Below are 22,493 nucleotides of genomic sequence, written 5' to 3' on the forward strand. Positions count from 1 at the left end.
CTGGTGCATTTATATATGTGTTACTGGTGTGCCGCGCTGGCACGATGATGGGGGTAAGAGCATTCGACTCTCCGATGGGCACCTCTTATCGATGCGACCGAGGATTACGCGCCGCGCCGCGTAATGTGTCTCTCCTCTCCTCTCTCGTCCCTTTCCTGACACGGTACTCAAGGGTGGGGGGGAAGTCGAGAAAACGTGTGCGTTCGGTCGTCGGTAGGAATTCGACACGATCGGAAAGATCGTGAAACATGACCGCGATCGACGACGCGACGTCTTCTTTCGATGTCGCCTTTCGATCAGCTTTTATCCCGCAACCGACTGTGGGGGTACGTTTATGCTACAACTGACGTGTACCATGTTTACTGCCGCAATATTTATGTAGTGGCGCAAACACTATTCTTACATTAAGGGGGGCTTCTTGCGTAACGGCAGTGAAAAGAAGTGATTTTTAAGAATTTTTTTTTTAGGAGTTATAACAATTAATTTGCTACATGACGTGGTTTGGGGTAGGATCAAGTGGCCTGCAATGTATAGTAAGGTAGAGTATCATTTCATTCTTAATTTTCGAGCTTGTTCAGTAGAATTCAGTATTCTTTCTAATGTCACTGTGAAGGGCAAAGATTTAGCTTCGATACAAAAAGCCGCTGCTTAGAATGAATTTAAATAGTGCAACATTTTTATCGAATTGACAAGCGGAAACCGATTTTGTCTATTTAGCGAGTTTACGTACATTTATGTAGATGTGCGTTAATCGATTACGCACTCATTATTTGCTTACTGTCATTTAGCAGGTAATTGTGTACGATGAGTCATTAGGGTGGTCGGTGCATCATTACTACGCGTTCCCAGAAATGGGAAGCGCTGATGACTCGAACTGATTATTATCAGCGCGAATAGGACAACGACGACCGTAATTGCCGGTTTAAGGGGTGAACAAACGGTCCTTCGATTAGGGCTTATGGCAACGCGGTAAGTACCCTAAACTATTCCAGCAATGTTTTATAATTGACTTACTGTGGCGCCAAAAATTATGTAAGACAATTCAACCAATTTAAAGACGTCTATACTATTTTTCATCTATTGATATTATTAAGGGAAGAAATAATATTCTATTTGATTTCTATCTATTGCAATCGATGCAGACAATTTTTATTTTGCATAATGTTCTGCAGTTTAATAGTAAATCTATAAACACATTCAAAAAAACAAAAATAGGGAAAAGCAAGTTTCACCATTTTTTTCGTAATTCAGATTAGGCGCAATTTTTCGAAAATATTCATCACCTATCATCTGGTAAACTACGATCCATGTAGCTTGGCAGAAAAACTGAAGTCGCTTGATTCATTCCTAAAAACTTATTCTGATCGAAAGTGTGTGTTACCAATTATAAGTATCTTCGCGCAAGATGAAAATTTCCTACCTGAATTGCAACAAAACTGGAGTAAAATCGAAAATTGTTTTCTTTCTCGCTATGTTTAATAGGTTGAAAATAATATAGCAGTATTTTTAAATTCGTGTAATGCTCTTACTGTTTTAAATTACACCCACTCGTTTTTCTAATAAATGCATAAAACCCGCTGTCTTATTATCAGACCGTGTATGTTTGACTCGAGGAGGTTGTTTCTAAGCGCGGTCAATTTCAGGACATTGTCCTCGTCAGGACTAGATGTCCGACAATAGAATCCGGGAATTCACCGGACTCGCCATTCTCTCGGTTTTCGCGCGTCAATCCGAGTTTCCGCTGCTATACGTAACTCCGCGAGAACGCACGTGCGCGCAACGCGAATCGCCGCGGAGTTTGATTACGAGAGCGTTCACTGGTTTTTCACAGAAACATGAAAGAGTGGTTTTAGCGCATCGCGCGCACGTACACGTGATTTCGGTCGATGAACCCGTCCACCATTTTCCGCGGTGTTTTCCTCAAATTGCGCGCCGCGAAACACCTACGCGAACCGTTTACGTAACACGTATCCTCGACAGTTAGTTTGCCTGTGACGTCTCTACGAAGTCCTGTTTGCTAACGACTCGATGACTAAGTACATTTTCAAATTTTCCCTAGAGTGGAAAAAGATTCTTTTTCTTGGATATGGAAGAGAATATTTTTTGACGAATTAACTCGTCTATACGTCTTAATCTCGTGAGACGGATTAATCCGTCTCTGCTCATCAAGTTCATTCTACTTTACCTATGAATTCATTTATTGTAGAATTACGTTGTCCCTGACCTCGTGTGACGAGTTGACTCGTCTGTGCTACTGAATCGCATGCGACGAGTTGACTCGTTAATGCTGTATAATCACATTCGACGAGTTATCTCGTTTATGCTGTTAAATCGCATGTGACGAGTTAACTCGTCTGTGCTACAGAATCGCAACTGACAAGTTAACTCGCCTGTGTTGCTAAATCGCACGTGACGCACTATAGAACGTAACAGTACTCAACTCGTCCTAAGAAATGACGTGCTGGCGAGTTAACTCGTCGCACGAGATTAAAAAGAATGGACGAGTTAAATCGACTCTGCTCATCGATTTCATTCGAGAATTAAGTGCCGACGAATTCTCTCGTCGCGCGAGATTTAAAAGTACTGACGAGTTAATGCGTCGCATGAGATTCAGTAGTACGAACGAGTTAACTCGTCGCATGAAATTCGTGAGCAGAGACAAGTTCATATGCTGCACGAGAGCGAGAAGTACCGACGAGTTAACTCGTTGCATCAGATTAAGAAGTCAATAATGAGCACATTATAAATATGCAGCTTATGTTTAATCTTGTCTTGAAATATCGTTTAGTTTCAATAAGAAAAGATTTTCAAATTAATCATTTCGGTACTCGTTCAAAGTTCGTGTATTTTTGTACATTGCGCAAAAATCGACTTTCAAAATCAGCAAAGTCTTCGTTTACACATGCAAAAACCGTGTTATTTCACTGTTTAGCGCGTAACGAGTCAACACGCGCCAGCACGCGTCGAGCAGCGTGATCGAAAGGATCGCGCGAAATCGGCGCAACGATCGATGGCCGATACAATCTTTTTTCGCCAGCGCGTCCCGTCTGCGAGGAACGGCTGCAAACGGCCGAGTCAAAGAGCGAGGACCATCGTGCGTAATCGATAATCGTTCGTTGATCCCAGAATCTGTAGCAATGTATTTTTCAGGGTTAGCGTTATCTTGCGAAAGTGTCACGCTCGCCAAAAGAAAAGAGGCGATCGATCAACGCGATAACAAACGACGACAACACGGACGTCAACTGTCGACGATAACGCGCGAACACGCCGCATAGTCGACGAGCATAGCGATTTTCCGATAATCCTCAGTCAACGTCTTCTGAAAATTAAGGCGCAAAGATCAACGAGGCAGGGCACGACCGATAAGTCAGTTTTTTGACCGATAATTGCAGATTATATCGATGTAAGGGAATCAAGCGGCGCGGTCATTAGACTCGAAACTCCGACGCGTAATTACGCCAGCTTGATATTGAACCGCGATACCGATTGTGGAAAATTCTGCGAAATTCATCCGCTAAACATTTCCAAAGAATTGCCAATTTTAGCTTAGTCAAACTTCGATAACACTTTGAAATAATACTTTTGTAACCCTTTCACAAATTTACCCTGATGCGCTTTTCAATTTAACCTGTTTTGATTCATTTTAAGAACGTGCGCTTGAGTTCTTAATTATTTTTAAGCTGGCATTATTTGTGCTCCTTTTTTCTGCAAATTTTTTTCCTACGTGACGAGTATACTCGACATAAACAGTTAACAGGTTAATCAATATCTGCGATGGTGATCGAGAAGAACAGGTGTCATGAGCATTTAATAAATTTTCCGATCTAGTTCAAATTGTGCACGAATTACTTTTTCATAATGAGATCCATTCCGAGTGTTCATAATCGTCAAATGAAATAAATGAAGAACAATGTAATTCGCAATCAAATGAAATGAGCTTTGCGCTTGTCGTTTCTTAAAATCACAAGGCGCGAGAGTCGATGATATTTCATTGGTAACTTCCATATCACAAAATCACATACATGTCGATGAAAATTTGTAACAGTTTTATTTCATATTTACAAGAAGGAACATTATATTCTTCAACAAAAGAAATTTGTCTCTCGTTCCAATTTATATTTGAATTGAATATAGAAGATTGTATTAAGAACCAACAGTCTAGTTGTAGCTATGAAACGGTGAACGCCTCAGAGACACATTTTCATCGGACAGAATGTTTGTCGGACGCTTCTGGGCTGCCGGATTATTTTCACGGGTCAGAATTTCTCGCGGCGCTCATTAACGATACAGATTTCTGGCCGGGCCGATGAGAAAGTTGGAAACGGGTCGATCTTTCGACAGCGAAGGCGCGTTAACTTTGGTAACACGCGGTGGCGGGGATCGGTTTTATAATCGGGCAACGGAAGAAGTCAATGCTCCTTCGCGGTGCAGAATTCCAGCTTCCTCTTCGCATGCTTTCTCTCTCTCTCTCTCTTTCTCCTTCTCTCAGTGTGTATTAATTTTACAAACTGAATACGTGCTCTCTTTCTCTCTTTCGACGGTTTCCGACTCCTCATGTTTCGCCGAATTGCTCCTTCGTTTCTCCCACGATAAATTTATTTGTTTCCTGATTCAAGATTATCAGTTATCTTCCTCCTCAACAAAAAAGTGGCTCTACGCTACACACTTCTTTCGGTGCCGATATTAAAAGAGGTCGTTGGCCACCGCGTCATTGTTGCATATCGGCTCGTTGTCCGGGTGATTTACCACCACGTGAAAATCCTGTCTGAATCATTATGGACTCGAGGACATTCACAGTTAAACTGACCAAAAATGTTAGGAGAATTTTTATTTTATTTTTCACCGCAGGAAACACTGCAGTTGGCGAAACAAGATTTTCCCTCGTCCTGGTCATTTAAAAGTTATCTACGGAAGTGCGTGTTCATTGGGTCAGCAGTAATTGATATTCTCGAGCTGTTGAATATCGTGCAACAAGTAAACATTTAATTGTAAAGTAAACATTTCATTTAATTTCATGCGACGAATTAATTCGTAAGCACTTTGTAATCTCTTGCGACGAATTAACTCGTCTGCACTCGTGAATTCCATGTGACGAGTTAACTCGTCAAGCTGTCGTTCAATTTCACGTGACGAATTAATTCGTAGATACTTCACAACCACATGTGACGAGTTAACTCGTCTACACTCGTGAATTTCATGTGACGAGTTAACTCTTCAAGCTATCGTTCAATTTCACGTGACGAATTAATTCGTAGGTACTTCAAAACCACATGTGACGAATTAACTCGTCTGCACTCCGAAACCTCAATCGACGAGTTAACTCGTTTCTATACAAGAACTTGACGCGACGAATTAAGTCGTCTGTACGCGTAAATTTCACATGACGAGTTAACTCGTCGCTTTAAATCAAGAAGTACTGACGAGTTAATTCGTCGCACAAAATTAAGAAACATTGACGAGTCAATTCGTCGCGCGAGATTTCGTAAAACGGACGAGTTAACTCGTCGTCTGAAATTCGTGAATAAAGACGAATTAATCCATTACATTAGATGAAAAAGTACTGACGAGTTAACTTGTCGCGCGAAATTAAGAAGTAGCGACGAGCTAACTCGCCTCTACTCATGAAATTCATTCGACGAATTAAGTCGTCTCTCACCCTGAATTTCAAGGTAGCTCGCCTCAATTCCAATCGACGGATTAAGGTAATCCCAAAGATCCACTCCTGGTTCCTTATCTAGCAATTTAAAAACTTGTCTAAGCTAGTCCTTCTATCTACTTTGTGGCTTGATCAAAGAACCCTTTCTCTATTATGTATACAGTGTAGCTCAGAATTATAAACGTGATCTTAAACGACTAACGAAACGTATGAGATTGGATACGTGTCGTGCAAACGTTATCGAACAGTTCAATAATTTCAAGTTCGATGCACCCGTTGACCTTGAAGATATAAGAAATTTGTCAATCTTAAAAATACACATGCAAATAACTGTAACTTTCGAAATCATTTGCTCAACTTTGTAGCTTGGAATTTTTCTGCGTTATACACCGGGTGTCCCACAGTTGTAGATTCAAAATTTAATCTTAAATAAGAATCTTAGTAAGAATCTAAATAAGAAAATTAGTTGACAGCGCTACAGAATTTCGATTTCAATACAAATTAAAAGAAGAACTAATTGATATTAGTAATAAGTTATATTCAATGCTCTATTGGTAACGTTGCGTGTGATACAAAAGTGGTAATGAGGCGCTAATTTCCAAAGAATCGATCTACGAAAATATTGAATTTTGAACCTATTCTTATATCTAATCAGTGGTTCAGCTGTTTCGCATTCATACGGTAAAAATTTGTTTAGCGGTTGGCTCCTGCAATGCAGACAACCTCGACTGCAGGTGTTATATTCGGTTGCCATTCTAAAGGGGCTCTTTGATATGCATAATCCGATTGGATTTTTTCAACGTAAAAGACAACTACGTGCAAAATGCTTAACGAAATATACAGAAATGAAAGAAATGCTTAGAAAAACATACAGCCCTCATTGATTTTATTTAAATTTGCATATATAAATATATATATATATTTATATTTATATATGTGTGTGTGGAATAGAGGTTGGAAAATATTTGCCACGATTTGTATAAAATTATTCTCTGTACAATCATAGGAAAGGGTACGCAATTCTGATCGTGTACCCCGAGAGAGAAACATGGTCTAATCTCTTTATAAATGCAGCAAAATAAAACGCACGGTTCCCACCGTGCTGCTATCTAAAAAAAAATCAGCTCCTCTAAAAAAATATATACTCCTTTTAAGCAGCAAAACATTAGACACAGAGTAAACTCTTGATCTCCTCGAAATCACGAGAAATCATTTTATTCGTCGGATGATCCCCAGCCTATTTTTTTCAAAATTTCCTTGGTATCTTCGTATACTTCCTCCTTTGACTGCATGGTGTTTACTTTGAACACCAAGTTCAGCTTTTCAAAATGTTTAATTATGGGCATTGTATTCATAGTGTACGTTTCGTGTCTTTTCACCAAAACTTCCTCGTTATCGTCGGTTCGTCCGCTTCCTGCTGCGCCACGTTTCAAGCATCGTTGCGTACATACTTCTTTGCTGCACTCGCAGAATAACACTCCTTTTACTATGCACTTATTGGTCATCGCCTGCAAACAAAGAATACGTCAAAGCGAATTGGAGTGATTGCAAAAGCGATCAAAGCGATTGCGAATTTGAAGTCTGATCTCTAATTACTTTTACTGTCAACTTCCTATTATCATTCTGTTATCAAACGACTGACTATTATACCTCATTCCATCCGTCCACGTTATCCTGATTTCTTGGGAAACCATCGATCAGGTACCTTTTGTGCGGACTGGCAGTATTTTGCATTGCACGATCCAGGAGGCTGCAGGTGATCGCGACAGGTACGATTTTTCCTTCCTTAATATAATTTTCGATCAATTCCCCGTATTGCGAGCTGGGATTCATGCGCTCCTCTCTCAGCAGATCACCGGCCGACAAATGGACATAACCATACTTTTTCATGATGTTGTAACAGAGTGTACCTTTCCCCGCGCCAGGACCTCCCAAAATAAACAGAACCTCGCATTTTTGGGCTGTGGACATTGTGAACAATCGCAGTCCAGCTGTGAACACGTTCAACATAAAAATATAACTATGTACATTCAACTTCTTTCACGAGTGCATCACAGAGCAATTATAAGTGATTATAAGATATAGGATGGATAGGTTTTCTCCGCGCATGCGCAACTAATGTAGCAACAGTGGAGTAAACGTTTAGATAAAATCGGGTACCTTGACCACCTTGCACAATTTTGCAAAAATTGTTATGATTTTATATCATATGCATCATTGCAATGAATATTTCATAACTTTTACAAATGTTATTGAATTCGATCCAAATTCTATATATATAATCTCGATAATTGTATCTTATAGTAGATATAATATTATTTTCAAATTTTTAATCTAGCGTGCATATTTTCTTTCTTCGAAGTTCTAATAGCAAGCATTCAAATACTTTCGTAAGTCCACTGTACATACGAAAAGTTCAGGGCAACAAACGGTCAGCTCGACTTCGACGTGACTGCCCACTTAGATTTTCGAAATCGTTCGGCGCAACAAACAGTCAGAGCGACTGTAAACATTCGGGGCAACAAACGGTGAGCTCGATTTAGACATGACTGCCCACTTAGAGTTTTTAATCTTCGAGGCAACAAACAGTCACAAACGTCTCATAATATAACCGTTTGTTGCACCGAACTATCAAAAGAATTTATTCTTTTCAGTCGCGTCGAAATCGAGCTGACCGTTTGTTGCCCTGAGCTCTTCATATATACATAGATACGTTAATGCGACAATCATTCTGGGCACGCTTGTATTGGACAATTTCTTTGAATTCATGATTCATCACTATCGATAACTATCAATAACAATAAAAAGTTCAGAACGAACATCAATCCATAATTTTAAACAGAAAAGAAACAAATCAAGAAAGGGGAATAAAAATGAAGCGGGTTCTGACGTATGCTGAAAATGATGTAGGTTCTGTTCCATGCTAGAGCGCTGAAACTGAAAAGATGGAGGCACTGAAACCCCGGGCATGAGCACTCTTATTTCCTCTCTATTTGAAATAACTGTCGATGACTATCGATAAATGAACTACATACTGAGTTTTCGAATGCGATAATCGTTAATAATTGTCGATAGTATTATCGATTGTTCTCCACTACTATGATACATTTCTATAAAATCGATACACATATAATGGAAGCGATTTCAGATTTTCGTGTTAAACTTATTTGCAAATATACGCTACGTATTTAAAAGTTCCTGAATGTTTTAGTATATGTATCTGTTTAGACATATATTTACACAATCTAATTATAAAATAAGGGATTCTTTGTTCAAAAAATATATACTCTAAATTATGCCGTCACCGATTTGGTATTTTATTACTTACATACTTGAAACAGCGAAACAGCGCAGTATTATTGAAATTGTTATAGCGTTCAGGAAAACTTTTTATGTACTTTCTCAGCGAAACCGTACACATACAAAGCTTTGACAACTGTCACCGTACTGGAACGTGGAACGGAACTATACAAGGTGTTCATTTGAAAACTTTCCATCCGAATATCTCGAAAAGTATGTGTAAAACACGTGTCCAACGATCCCTTGAGATCCTTGAGGAAAAGAGGGGGGCAGTATCAGTTTTTCATTTGGGTGGCGTTTTTAAGGTCAACTTTGTTTTTTCAAATGGAAACCTATATTTTTTATTATGGGATCTTATTGTACGTAAAAAGACCAGCAATTTTTGTAGGGTTTTTTCTATCTGCGTACTGTAGAGCGAGACATACTTATACTGCGAGAAAATTTGTAATTTCTTTATAACTATAACAAATTTTCAACATTTGCGTCAAAGAATTTTACACAATAATATGCCTCGCTCTACTTCTCTTGCACAGATAAAAAGAAAGTATCCTACGAAAATTGCTGGTCTTTTTACGTACAATAAGATCCCATAATAAAAAATATAGGTTTCCATTTGAAAAAACAAAGTTGACCTTCAAACGACCTTGAAAACGCCACCCAAATGAAAAACTGATACTGCCCCCCTCTTTTCCCCTCGAGATCCTTGGACACGTGGTTTACACTTTTTTAATATCTTTCATACTTTTCGAGATATTCGGCTGGAAAGTTTTCAAATGAACACCCTGTATATGTATAATCACTTGACTGTGACTGTTATGCAACCCGATGCAACGAATGCACGCGTTACGAATGCACGCGTTATTACGACTTACGGACTTTGAATGATGACTTACGGATTTTGAATGATAACGCGTTAATTGGTAACATTTAGTTACGCCCAGTCAATTTTGTATATATCTATATATGTCTATATATACATAACGAAATAACTTGCCATAAATAGAAAAACAATGTGAGGTTATGTTGAATCTGTAATATTTGTACGCGACAGTTATAGAGCGAAACGATGATAATAATGCGAAGATATCAGCTATTCTTTGCGTCTGGAAAATTGCAGGCTTTCTACTCGCAATCTAGTCAAAGATCATGTGTTGTTAGTCCGTTGCATCCGCGATGTATAATTCACACATCGTCGGTCAATCATGAAGATCATAAAAGAAATTCGCATACGTCGACGGAGAATCTATTAAAGTCCATCGAGGTTCCGTTGAAACCGATCGATGAGATTGTGCACCCTTTGCCACTGAAACGGAAAGTAACGTTTGCTACAAGATTAGTTAATAACAGTCCACCTAAAATTCAACCATACTTGAAATTGTTGAGGATGGACAAACCAATAGGTGAGATAACATAGCCGATATTATATAGTTGACACGTTAAACGCTACGCCGGTAGAGATCAGTCGTAGACTTTATGTTTAAGCTACATCTATCTCTGCACCAGTTTTTCTTTATACGTGTAGCTCTCCTCACTTAACAGTATAGTGCAGTATAAACGGAGAGTCAAGCAAAACACGCTTGGCGTTTAACATGTGAACAGTAGGTAACTAGAACATACACATCTCGTTGTGTTAACATACAAAGAATATTAACTGTTAAAGATTTGTCTACACAGGTACCTGGTTATTATTTTGGCCTTGTGGCTGGAGTATAGCGTTGGCTGCACCTCCTGGCGCGTTACCAGATTTACAACTTTTAACTCTCTTTGGGACTGGCGCATTCATCATGCGTGGAGCTGGATGTATAATAAATGATATGTGGGATCAAGACATTGACGGAATGGTAATATCAAGTTTATACACAGTCCAGATTAGATGTCATGAAGATTTTCTAATGTTAGGTAGCCAGAACAAAAGATAGACCATTGGTCACCGGAGAGATTTCACCTCTTCAATCGCTTGTTTTCCTCGGCAGCCAGTTAACTTTAGGATTGCTAGTGTTGTTACACTTAAATCTTTATAGTATAATATTGGGTGCAAGTTCAATAGGTATACTCTCCGAATTTTCCGTTCAGAACAGTATTTCTTAATTTTATCAACAAAGTTCATTGACGTAGTAGATCGATGTACAATAGAGTTGACAATCTCATTTTCTCCAATAAGAATCGTGAGACAGTATAATTAATTACTCTCTTTCTCTCTCTCTCACACTCTCTCTCCCTCTTGGAGTATCTATTGATGAAAATTTGGAAATGCTGTTGAAACAAATACAAAAATATAGTTAAATTTTCAATATTTTTTACTTGCAGTTTTAGTAATACTGTACCCTGTTATGAAAAGGGTAACATTTTGGCCGCAATTGATGCTAGGTATGACTTTCAACTGGGGCGCGCTTCTGGGCTGGTCTGCTGTACAAGGATCGTGCAATTGGTCCGCATGTCTGCCCCTTTACACAGCTGGGATTAGTTGGACACTTTTATACGACACCATATATGCACATCAGGTAAGTCTTTGCAAGCTTTTATTAATATTAACATTGTCTTATCCCTGACTATTACGTTGCAGGACAAAGTACACGACGTTATAGTCGGGATCAAATCGACAGCTTTGAAATTTGGAGACAGAACAAAACTATTCTTATCCGGATTCAGCACGGCCATGATAACTAGTTTGATTACATCCGGCGTTGTAGTTTCGCAGACTTGGCCATATTATACAGCGGTTGGATTAGTCAGTATGCATCTTGCTAATCAGGTACGACCCAATTCAAAATCATATTTAAACATCAACTATGATATCTAAATAACAGTGCGCCAATATTTATTTATTTTTAGATATACAGCTTGAACATTAATAATCCAACAGACTGCGCTAAAAAATTCATCTCGAATCACAGGGTAGGAATGATCATATTCGCTGGAATTGTGTTAGGGAATCTAATGAAAGAATCTACGAAGAAAACGGGCGATGAAGAACAGAAAACAGAGCACACTTTCGTCGAGGAAAAATAGTCTTAGGTTTACTCATTTACTTAATTACTAACAAATGTCTCCAAAAATGTATTACATATTTAAACCTACATCTGCGCCTCCTGAACTGTACAAAACATGGTTGTGTGTAGAACTGGCTGGCTCCAGTAAACACAACAAAATTCGTTTCGATCACTTTGTACACACAGACACACAGATGTGCCAAGAAATAACGTGAATTCTCACTTCCAACTTGTACCATATAACTTTGAAACGATTCAATATCGACAGAAGTATTGAAGATGAACAAATAATTTACATTTAAAAGGAACGACATAAACTAAAGTTTACACCAAAGATTACGCTGCTAATCGATGCTGGTAATTGTAACTGAAGCTGGTCCTATCTTATATTAGTCATAACAGAAATTAAGAGAAATAAATTTGTTCCTCTGCATCCAAATGTTAGTTCTTATTCGAAAAAATGTACGTATTTATTAAGAATGCATGTTATCAATGATACAATTAATAGCTTTATACATCAAGATCAACTCACCACAGGTAAGTTGATCTTGAGTCTCGATCTTCAATCGAGGACTGTTATCTATCTGTTTCGTGCTCATTCCTTATCTTAATTTCAAAATGGTTCATTGTATTTTGACGTTCTAGCATTTCCAAGTCGTATTGTTCTTGAGTCAACAAAGACTTTTTCATTGTTTCCAGTAGCCTTATGTTTGGCAACACTATAGCCAAGTAGCCTCCCTTGTGCGGTGGCTCCAATAACAGTTTTGGATTTTCTAGTAACGCTTCGTTCACTTCTACCAACTTCCCAATTATACAACACTTTATTGTGTAAGTTTCCCCACTTGAAGAAGTGATAATACAAATGTTAGAATTAGCTTGTAGAGGCTGGGCTCCGTGTTTGCTTTTCCCTGAAACTTTGTTCATGACTCTGTCCAGCTTTTGACTAACTTTGAAGTTGATATCCGTTATCTCTTTGTTACTTTGTAAAACTGCGTGACTCGGAGCCAGAGTCAGCATACAAATGCGATTGCTGTGTATTAGAATGCAAATATCATCGGCAGGACTTTGTACATTCAATTTATAATAAGCAGTTAAATATCTATCTGTAATCGTTGGAAACAATCCATTGTAACACACGTTCTCTATCATCTCTGCAACATCATTATCTGGAGGAAATGGAACCAAATGACCGTCTTCATCCATTTTTGATAGTGAATTTTCTTCCTCATCTTCATTATCATCTAATTGAATATTTTCTTTGCATTCCGAGTTTTCTTCCTTGTCTTCATTGTCATTCAATTGAATATTATCTTTGCATTCCAATTTTTTTTCTGTATTCTCGTCCATGCTATCAGAGGTTTTTATTTTTTTTGATAGCGGTTCGCCATCTAAATTCACACTCATTGTTGATCGATGCAATGATTGAAGTGAATTCTTACTATGAAAAATTTATTTTCTAAACTTATTCAGTAGAAATAAAATGTTGTTAAATACACATTTTAAATAGAGTAAGTTAATCTACTCTGACTGATTACTTTCTTCTTTTTTACTGTGCTTTCTCTGCCACTTTTCCCTAGCGGCTTGATTGTTTTTTTCTCTGTTAGACTGTAACTAAAATAGTAAAATCAGAGAAATATATGTTTGAATGTCGATATTAAGATATATAATACGATAACTTTTGAACGTTGATTATAGTAAACAAGCAATGAAGGTTACCTGTTTCGCTATGCAAACTTGCATCTGTCTCTCAAAGTCGGTGCAAAAGCCGATAAACTTACGATACGGATGCTACAACAAGTTAGGCGCAAAATTTGTAGGTTATGTATATTCTTCGCTGAGCGCACGTGAAACAGATATTAATGAACTATACCTCATATTGACAGTCTTGCAATTTGTAGAAAATTTCATTGCAAGGAGCATTGTGAGTTGCTAACGAAAGGTACTTTCGCATAATTTATAATTCCTATACTTTGTTACTGTAACGTTAAAAGTTGCTCTACTCGTTTACAGTATGTATGTATGTATGTAGTTGAGAAAATTGTTATACCATGTGTTGTAACAGTTTTACAAAAGTAAACGGTCGAACCAAATATTTTTTTAAATAATTCATGTATGAACGATATATAATAACAAATGTTCAAATTGTTAACATCATCATTTAATAAATTTGTATTATTGCATGTAAATAACTATTATTCGCATAATAGATGAAGATTGTCAGTTAAAGTTTAATTAAATTAAACATTTTCGTTCAGAATTTCCTGTTATTTAAAGGTCAGCTTGTCATATAGAAGTCATACAAGAAAGTCATCGAAGAAGCTGACACATAAATTTATTTTCTAAATTATTATAATTGTAATATTTATAATTATATAATTGTAGTTCAAACTTGTGCAAACTTGTCCGCGCATGCGCACTGACAATTGATTGTAAAATTCGGCAATTTTGCCTCTACAAGAATTCTCCGTGTCTATGACCATAAAGATTCAAATACTAGTGGAATTGTTTAGTAACTTGAACCTAACAAATTGAATTATCACAAATTAACAATTCTCAGTTCTGGAATTTTCGCAAATGCTTTCTAAGTTTACATTATCACAATGTTGCGTAATCGTATTGTGAATGCGTATTTCACGCGAAACATCCACATCGTTGGTTGCAAATTTCCTAGATTTACGAGCTTGCCATTGGCCAGACACGCTCCCGTTGCGAATACAAAAAATCAAACAACAAACGCGACTGAACCACGGAAAAGGAGGTGGTCTCTGCAAAGGGAAAGTCGAAAAAACGGTTAAACAAAACGCGACGAAAGGAGCCGTCTATGAGTATTCTTTTGTACCGTGGCCTGCTTCGGTTCCTCTGGAAAACAACGTGAAAATATCCGTGTACGTTCCTCGGTCTCCGTCAGTCTCCGTATCCATGTAGTTATGTTCACCGTACGTTTGACTAATTTTAAATCCGTATGCTTTTGAACCGCGAACGGTGCTTCGGGAAGAACGGGATTCGCTGGAATTTCGTAAATGACTCGACAGAACGCGACACTATTTTTCTATGTACAACACGTCAACCAGTCGAGGCGACGAGAGACACTTCAACTCTGAAATATGTGTTCATCCGGTCGTTTAACGTCGTAATACGTTTGAAACATGTCCGAGAGAAAAGTGGACACGGAGACCGTGCGGAAGCAGTATACAAACGATGTGAGCCTCATCGATGAAGTAGAGATCATTGATGTGTCTGCCTTCGATTTCGATGACACTAATGTTTGGTAAGCGGTTGCATTCCTCGGATGTCATTTACAGCTTCGGTCGAGTTTAATTTCTTTCTAAGGTTTCGATAGACTTTCTATGCATATTCGAATGAATCAAAATTTTCGACGTTGATTCGATAGCGATTTAAATGTAGTTAAGCGATGTTCGAAAAAAAATTTTACTGATGCGACAATAACACGGAAAACTGCTGGAACCTTTTTCGATTTATTTTCGTAACAATCAAAGATCAAATTTAAAAAATTCAAGTTTTTATGCACTTCTGTTTCTTTGTTAGGTTGTATATACCACCACAGTGTTACATAGATACCTCGATCCAAAACTTATATGTCTGGTTGAAAAGTGAATCAGAGCTAATTTTACCAGGTACTGAAAACTGTTTTGATTAATGCTAGACAAGTGTTTCAATGTTTATTATTAAATTATGATCTACCTTTAGGGAATAGGCGATTCATTGATACGAGAACATTTACGAGACCCAAGAAACGAACCAGTAGAATGAATTTCGAGTCCATTTCTGAAGCTGTATCGCCGCCTATATCAAACACATGGAAAATTAGCTATCCGAGCTTGTCGCATATAGGAGATGACGTAAGTCTATTTATGTGGGTAAATGTACCATTTGTTCACAAGAAGAAGGCGCATGGAAGCTTGGGGAGATCTATGCCCTACTACCTGATATCCCTACTTCGCACTACACATCTCGGAGATCCCCATTGCCTTACTATCAAAATGTGCACCTTCTTTTCATGGACAAATGATACATACACATTCTATCTTCAGACATCTAAATCTTTCTCTTGCAGTTAAACAAACAGTTCACCAAGCCTGCTGCGAGTAAAGTAGAGAGTGTGCCTCCTATGCTAAAAGTGGCACCTAAGGCAAACATTAATTACCTTCCCGACGATACGTTATCGACATCGGGCCAAGAAAGTATGGAAATTTTTTTAAACATGTCCCATTCGAAGGGAATTGATTCGTTCATCAATCTGGTGGAGCCTGGACTAAACGAACCGTTGATGAACGTGTCCCAGCCATCGATTTTTTATTCGTCTATCACTTCGTTACCCAGAGACGATTCTTTACCCAGCGAGGATTGTGACAAAGAGGACGTACTGGCAAATTTGACTCACACTTTCAGTCAACGGGCTAGTATTCACGTGGACGTTAAGAATCTACATGGTAATGAAACATTCTCGATGACCGACGAGCCAGACAATAACAAAAGTCACTGCCTGCCCACACCAAATAGAACGTTTAATCACGTTGATAATATCGAGGTGAACGAAACGTACAATGCGGAATCTGTCTCTTCAACGGTGGTTTTGAGGTCGAATAAAGATAAAAACAGTACAATCAATTTGTCTTCCACGCTTGTAAATAAAGATGACGGTCTGCGATCAGAGAACGACACGAAAAACGAGTCGAGCACTTTGAACGCCACATATAACACCGCAGCCGCCGAAGAGGCAGTACAGAAGCTAGCTGAGAGGAGTCAGCCTTGCAGTCCAATCAAAAACACCGTTCCCAAAGTTCTAGAGAATTTAGCCGAGCCCTCTTTGTCTGCCGCGAACTCGTCGTACACGATAAAGCAAGACATCGGCCTGGATGCCACGTTCAAATTCTTGATCCCTCCTGGCAATCAATCTACTCCGAAAAATATGCTGAATTCCACGTTCCAAGCAAAGAGCAAGGTCCCAGAAAAGGCTTTGGTGTACAACACAGCTATGAACTCGACCTTCAAAGCGCCCACGTCGTTGAGGAAAGAATTGTTGGCAGAGATACACAGGAACGCAGACCACAAGTTCGACGGCACGTACAACTGTGTGGCCGACGATCTTCACGCCACGAAGATCGAGATGGGATCGTGCGAGAATGTCCACGATCGAAATGCTGGCAGCAATATGCTCGAGGAAAACAAATATAACACCTACAAGAAGGAACCGTCGAGACTGAAAGCTCAGGTTGAGATGGCGAGCGACGTGGGCGCCTGCGTTCCAAACACGCAGGACAAGAAGTATTATACTTTCACGAAGAAGGGCAACGTTCACGGGGGAAAGACTGATATGGAGAACGCGGAGTCCTTGGAGAATGCAGATGCGACGTTCATGAAGCCGCTCCCAAAGCTACAGAAGAGGAAACAACAACAACATATTCCCCGGATGCTCTCGAAGTTACCGCAGTTCCTGCAAAAGTCAAATCCGAATCTTGTGTCCAGTTCCTTGAAGACCATAAGCAAGATAGGGTGCACGAACGCGACTAGTATCGGTTACATGAAGGGTTCGCAGCCGAATATTGTCGAGAAAAGCGTGACGAATAAATTGTATGCTTTGGGCAAAGTGAAAAGCGGCTCCGAGCAACGACTCTTGGAATTGAATACTGGAGAATTACAAATGATGGGTGCTGGGGGCTCCACCGAGAGCATAGAGAGCACGCAGAGCGCTCACAGCGCGCCTGACCTGGACGATAGGCTTAGCACGTGCTCGGACTGCAGCCATAATTCGTACACTGTACAGCCGATGAACATTGAACAGCTGCATCAGATTGTACGGATGCAGGAAGAGAGTGAGTACTGCTTTCTTCTTTTAAATGACAATGGATCTGGCGAGAGCTGAATGTTAGGTCTCCAATGTTTTTCTGAATAATCAGGAAGTCCTTGACGAGGAAACTAATTAATGAAATTTAATGAAACTTTTGTATGAGATAGTTCTCAGAAAAATATCTACACATGACTTTTTTATCAGCCATCGTCTACATTGCAGGGATGAAAAATACATTTTATTGATTATCTTGGAAACTGTTAGAGCTAGTGGAATGGTTTACACGATAAAGTTGTGTATTTTTTTATCAGGTTTGAAGCAAGATGCAGCTCCGCTCTTGAACAGACGCGTCATGGACAACACTTGGACGGAATTGGCAAAGAATTTACCTTCTCCTATACTAAAAAATGGTACTGATAGTTGTGAAAGCGATTCCTCTTCGTTGACGAATACGGATTGCAACGTTAAAACAAGCTCTCCCATAATTAGCCCCACTAGGTTTAATCAGTCCGTAAATGCTAATGGTAAACAAATGTTTTGTATTCAAAATTCATTTTCTGTGCATTATCCATTTTCTGATGTGTTTGCTTTTTTTTAAAGATCATCCCATAGAACGTGTGTTGAAACAACAAAACGAAACAGATATTGTCAAAAAAGCTGAAGTGAGTATACAATTTTTATTAACTAAACACGATAGTTAATTTCCGTATGCTCCTCGAATGAAATTTTAAATCCTTTTGCACACATATTCTACAACACTTATACTTAAAGAAAATACAAAGAAAGATAAATCGATTATTTGAAGATGAAAAATCAGAATACTGAAGTCTGAAATTTTAGGGTTGCAATCTTTGTGTATACAACTATTAAAGTAAAAAATTCGATTTTTTAAAGTTGGTGTATTTTTATAAGAAATGTTTTAAACGTAGGTGTTCAATAAGCCAGCAGCGAAGTCCGAAAACAAGACCAGACTGCGACCGCCAACGAATTGGAGCACTGGAAATAGACCTGCGAACACGTTAAGTGCTATTCCCAGACCACCGTCGCGCATCCCGGGTCCCAGGGCAGTTAGGCCAACGGTAAAGACCACCCAAGGTGATGTAAAAAGAGGATACATGTAAAAACAAAATTCAAGAGGCGCTAAAATCAAAGCAAACGTACGTGTGTTCCGAAACGAGCGCTTCGATTTCATTTGTATTCGTACCAGAATTTATATAAAAAGTGTTTGGAAGAGAATCGGTCGCGATCATAACGAAACTTCAGTATTATTGCACTTCCAGCTTAGTGAAAGCTACATATGAGGGATAGTGTTCAACAAATTTTCTTGAAAAAAAAGCTCTCTATCGTCTCGGAATCGAACGGCGAAAATTTCTCATGTTTTCGCGGAGTCTGCGTCACGATTTTATTACTAGGGATTTGTTGCAAAATTATTAAAGTACGATATTTTATAACAATTTTCTGAGGATCGACGGAGCTAGTAATTTTATAAAACTTCCTACGTAAATTATCTTCATCGGAGTAAATGTAGAAAATTGTTTTTTTTTTTAACCAAAAAGTAGAGATCGTCTTATTAATCACTTCGATTCGTGAAACGGTGAACGAATTCGGTAGGGTGACTTTGATTACACGTGTAGATGGAATGAAAATAATTTTTTTACAAGGATATTGTTGCACAGAAAATTGCATTGTATTCCGGGAAGAGAGCGGAATGCGTGATACATGCATTCCATTGGAAGCATTAATGATATACCACTAACACACTGTGTACAATCACACGTAGATAAGATTTTGAAAAGCCAACTTTTGTACGAATTTTCTGCTGTGAAAAAAGAAAGCCTACATATGAAGAGAACGAAAGTTGCAAGTTCACAGATATGCAGGCTATATGAGAACCAACTTGCGTTTCGAGTAGAAGCAGAAAGTCAATCAGTAACAGGAGTCGACAAGCATTTACAGGAATAAACATTTTCGATCGGAGGAAGTTAAAAAATTCGTTAGCAAATAAAATACCTAGAGGGTATGAATAGATAGGATTGCCGAAATACAAGTACCGTATTTTTTAATCAAATTACAACCAGAGGGTGTTCCAGAAAGAGTGTCGGAGAAAGAAAGAGGTGATTCTTAAGTAATTTTTTCCTTTGCTAAAATGTTCTCCGCGGCTTTGTTAAAATGTTATTAATGAAAAACGCTGTAGCGCTGTAGCCGCGCTCTGATTGGTCTGTGCTTTTCGTTAATAACACGAAAACTAAGCGTTTCGGCACGAATTGGTAAAGGAAAAAGAAGGAATCACCCCTTTCTTTTTCCAACATTCTTTTTGGGACACCCTGTAGAAACAGCGTTTCAAAGCCAGTGTTTATATGTGAAGGACGAGTTTACGGTTTAAAAAATAAAATTAAATGTTTCATAAATTTCTATCTGATTTTATATACACTCGAAGAGCTACTATGTTTTTTATGGAGTTCAATGCAATATTTTTTAACGTAAGTGGCCTATACCGAATCGGATACACAGAGACTTATGGTATATTATTATTTCCATACGGTATATCAACAAATTTTAAATAAAAACAATTATCTCGCTGCTCTACAATAAACGTATTTTTAAATTATCATTTTTATATCCCCCACTGATGCATTCAGAGAGTTTTTAAAATCCTTTTAACGTGTCGAAAATTAGGAACACTTACGCGCTTAAGTATAGATAAACAAATTTTCGATCGTAATAACCAAAGAATGATTATGGAATTATTCTCATATCATAGAAAAGGTTGATACCGATCGTAACGTTAAGAATGTAAATTTTTAATGATTCCAATTTCATGCGTCAAAGTAATGAGAGAGAGAGAATACATTTTATACGCTGACAATTGACTATTCTGAAACTAACTAACAAAAATGTGTATATATATATATAGAACATTTAAGACTGTGAATGTGAACATAATTGGTTGTAAATTAGGAACAAGAACGGAAAATCAGATGGCAAGAAAAAGATGCGAAACCTGTTGGTAGAACAAGGGAGAGAGTCTTATCATTAAAAGTTTATCTAAGGAATTGCGATAGGGAAGATATGATTGTGTCAAACAGCGAAGATAAAGTTATAATTTTTTATGAGTTTATAAAGCGGTGTATATGATCATTAATACTATCCTCGATTTAGTAGATATCGTTATATTAAATCTGAATCGTTAGTGGAACTGTAAAATTGTACATGAAATGTCTCGCTTATTACTTTCGGTGCTCGAAGTCACGCCAAGGGCACGACATTGTAGGTTGTATAAGAAACTATCCGTGACCTTGGGAAAAATTAATCACCATATAATCTTGCTTTTCTCCGACAGTTTTTTGTATTGTTAATAATAAGCGAGATGTTCGAGGTGCTCGAGTTATGTAGGACACCGTGTACAGTTTTTGGATTTCACCAAAAATATTCAGAGCCATAACATATCACAGCGTACAAACATTGGAGGGCAGATTGTGCTCGAAGAATTGTGTACGTCAATACTACAGTTAAGTAACTATTACCGATAGCGTACTGTAATAACGACCCTATGAAATATCAGAACTTTATAAACGCATAAAAGAATTGCCGAGAAATAGTTTTGAAAGTTTATTTTTGAGGAGTTAACGCTTTAACTGGTATACTATACTTTTCGGGGAAACTTGTGAAGAGGGGGAGCCAAGGATAATTAAACCATTGTATGAACTGTTCCCATTGTTATAGTCGATACAATGCTTTACAATATTGTTGACTCTTTAGAGATGTTCTATGTATTACATACAAATGCATACATATGCAATGTACAGGGTGTCCCAAAAATGTTGTACTTCCTTGAAAGGAGTGATTCTTGAGGTCATTCGAAGTAACTTTTTCCTTTGCGAAAATGTTCTCAGCGGCTTTGTTAAGGAGTTATTAACGAAAAACGCGAATCAATGAGAGCGCGGCTATAGCTGAACATGGCGTTGGCATTGGCCGAGCCAGAATCCGTCCGCTGTAGCCCCGTTTTGATTGGTCCGTGTTTTTCGTTAATAACTCGAAGACGAAGCGTTTCGGCGTGAATTTGCAAAGAAAAAAGTTGCTTAGAATGATCTCAGGAATCACCCTTTTCAAGGAAGTGAAACGTTTTTCTGATATCCTATACATATCTTTACGTTCTCTCTGCGAACGATTTACGTTCGTCGCTGGCATTAATTTTTCGATACTCTACCCAGCCATGGTCTCTTCTGTAATTCTTCGTTCGAAGCAATGGGCAGCAAGAGAGAGAGAGAAAAGAAAATGAATAAACTGCTTGAACATTTGACTTGTTTTATACCGAGTATACATACTATAATAACTTATCCATTTTCTCATTGAATTTTAGCGCTGCATATTTTATGATGAATCGTTGCTCTTGTTGCGTTGTGTTTAAATTTGTAATAACGTGAGAGCATGGATTTTCGATGGGTTTCGTAGCGTGTAGAAGGCAAGATTGTTCTTGATTGAAATGAAGAGACGCCAGTAATTTTACGACATCAACTCGATAAAACGAACCGTTTCGAAAATTACCTTCAACGATGTTAAACCATCGGCAAACATGAAAATAATGAATAACGTGTTCAACGCAGTTAGGAAACAGATGAAAATGATTTTTCTTCGTTATCGCTTTTCTCTGATTAGCGGATGTTTCACCGGGGAAAAAAGTTTGAAACCTTGTACTCATGTTGTAAATAATAAATATAAAAGTGATAGTATGTTACAT

The 22,493-nt window shown here is 38.2% G+C and overlaps 4 protein-coding genes across 5 annotated transcripts; 2 read left to right on the top strand and 2 right to left on the bottom strand.

The window, feature by feature from the left end:
- Window positions 1-6,525: 6,525 nt before the first annotated feature.
- Dak1 (cytidine/uridine monophosphate kinase Dak1) lies at window positions 6,526-9,172 on the bottom strand. 2 transcript variants are annotated; one of them, XM_076790265.1, is made up of 3 exons: window positions 8,985-9,172; window positions 7,307-7,647; window positions 6,526-7,164 (listed from the first exon to the last, which is right to left on the bottom strand). In XM_076790265.1, exons 2-3 carry the CDS (start codon window positions 7,625-7,627, stop codon window positions 6,871-6,873), a joined length of 615 nt encoding a protein of 204 aa, XP_076646380.1. In that variant the 5' UTR covers window positions 7,628-7,647; window positions 8,985-9,172; the 3' UTR covers window positions 6,526-6,870. The 2 variants fall into 2 exon arrangements, with proteins under 2 accessions (XP_076646380.1, XP_076646379.1); XM_076790264.1 differs by lacking the exon at window positions 8,985-9,172 and having other exon boundaries at window positions 7,307-7,751.
- Window positions 9,173-9,763: 591 nt separating this feature from the next.
- On the top strand, window positions 9,764-12,379 carry Coq2 (ubiquinone biosynthesis protein COQ2, mitochondrial). Its single transcript, XM_076790262.1, has 6 exons — window positions 9,764-10,356; window positions 10,631-10,797; window positions 10,856-11,003; window positions 11,264-11,457; window positions 11,520-11,708; window positions 11,789-12,379. The coding sequence occupies exons 1-6, from the start codon at window positions 10,023-10,025 to the stop codon at window positions 11,963-11,965; spliced, it is 1,209 nt and encodes a 402-aa protein (XP_076646377.1). The 5' UTR covers window positions 9,764-10,022; the 3' UTR covers window positions 11,966-12,379.
- An 8-nt stretch (window positions 12,380-12,387) lies between these two features.
- LOC143355456 (protein Abitram) lies at window positions 12,388-13,964 on the bottom strand. The gene is made up of 3 exons (XM_076790263.1): window positions 13,817-13,964; window positions 13,663-13,734; window positions 12,388-13,557 (listed from the first exon to the last, which is right to left on the bottom strand). The coding sequence occupies exon 3, from the start codon at window positions 13,348-13,350 to the stop codon at window positions 12,523-12,525; it is 828 nt and encodes a 275-aa protein (XP_076646378.1). The 5' UTR covers window positions 13,351-13,557; window positions 13,663-13,734; window positions 13,817-13,964; the 3' UTR covers window positions 12,388-12,522.
- A 741-nt stretch (window positions 13,965-14,705) lies between these two features.
- LOC143355451 (uncharacterized) lies at window positions 14,706-22,484 on the top strand. The gene is made up of 7 exons (XM_076790259.1): window positions 14,706-15,214; window positions 15,493-15,581; window positions 15,655-15,806; window positions 16,022-17,780; window positions 18,067-18,279; window positions 18,356-18,417; window positions 18,685-22,484. The coding sequence occupies exons 1-7, from the start codon at window positions 15,093-15,095 to the stop codon at window positions 18,874-18,876; spliced, it is 2,589 nt and encodes an 862-aa protein (XP_076646374.1). The 5' UTR covers window positions 14,706-15,092; the 3' UTR covers window positions 18,877-22,484.
- The last annotated feature ends 9 nt before the right edge of the window (window positions 22,485-22,493 follow it).

The sequence above is a fragment of the Halictus rubicundus genome, chromosome 7 (assembly GCF_050948215.1).
Source record: "Halictus rubicundus isolate RS-2024b chromosome 7, iyHalRubi1_principal, whole genome shotgun sequence".
In the NCBI taxonomy this organism is placed as follows: domain Eukaryota; kingdom Metazoa; phylum Arthropoda; class Insecta; order Hymenoptera; family Halictidae; genus Halictus; species Halictus rubicundus.

Bases quoted from the DNA above. Each gene is read 5' to 3' on its own strand.
- LOC143355456 (XM_076790263.1), bottom strand. From the start codon at position 13,350: ATGAGTGTGAATTTAGATGGCGAACCGCTATCAAAAAAAATAAAAACC.
- Dak1 (XM_076790264.1), bottom strand. From the start codon at position 7,666: ATGTTGAACGTGTTCACAGCTGGACTGCGATTGTTCACAATGTCCACA. The intron at 7,165-7,306 runs GTATAATAGTCA...CTTTGTTTGCAG, and splicing joins ACGTGGACGGATGGAATGAG to GCGATGACCAATAAGTGCAT.
- LOC143355451 (XM_076790259.1), top strand. From the start codon at position 15,093: ATGTCCGAGAGAAAAGTGGACACGGAGACCGTGCGGAAGCAGTATACA. The intron at 15,215-15,492 runs GTAAGCGGTTGC...TTTCTTTGTTAG, and splicing joins TTCGATGACACTAATGTTTG to GTTGTATATACCACCACAGT. The intron at 15,807-16,021 runs GTAAGTCTATTT...TTTCTCTTGCAG, and splicing joins TGTCGCATATAGGAGATGAC to TTAAACAAACAGTTCACCAA.
- Coq2 (XM_076790262.1), top strand. From the start codon at position 10,023: ATGATAATAATGCGAAGATATCAGCTATTCTTTGCGTCTGGAAAATTG. The intron at 10,357-10,630 runs GTGAGATAACAT...TTGTCTACACAG, and splicing joins GAGGATGGACAAACCAATAG to GTACCTGGTTATTATTTTGG. The intron at 11,709-11,788 runs GTACGACCCAAT...ATTTATTTTTAG, and splicing joins GTATGCATCTTGCTAATCAG to ATATACAGCTTGAACATTAA.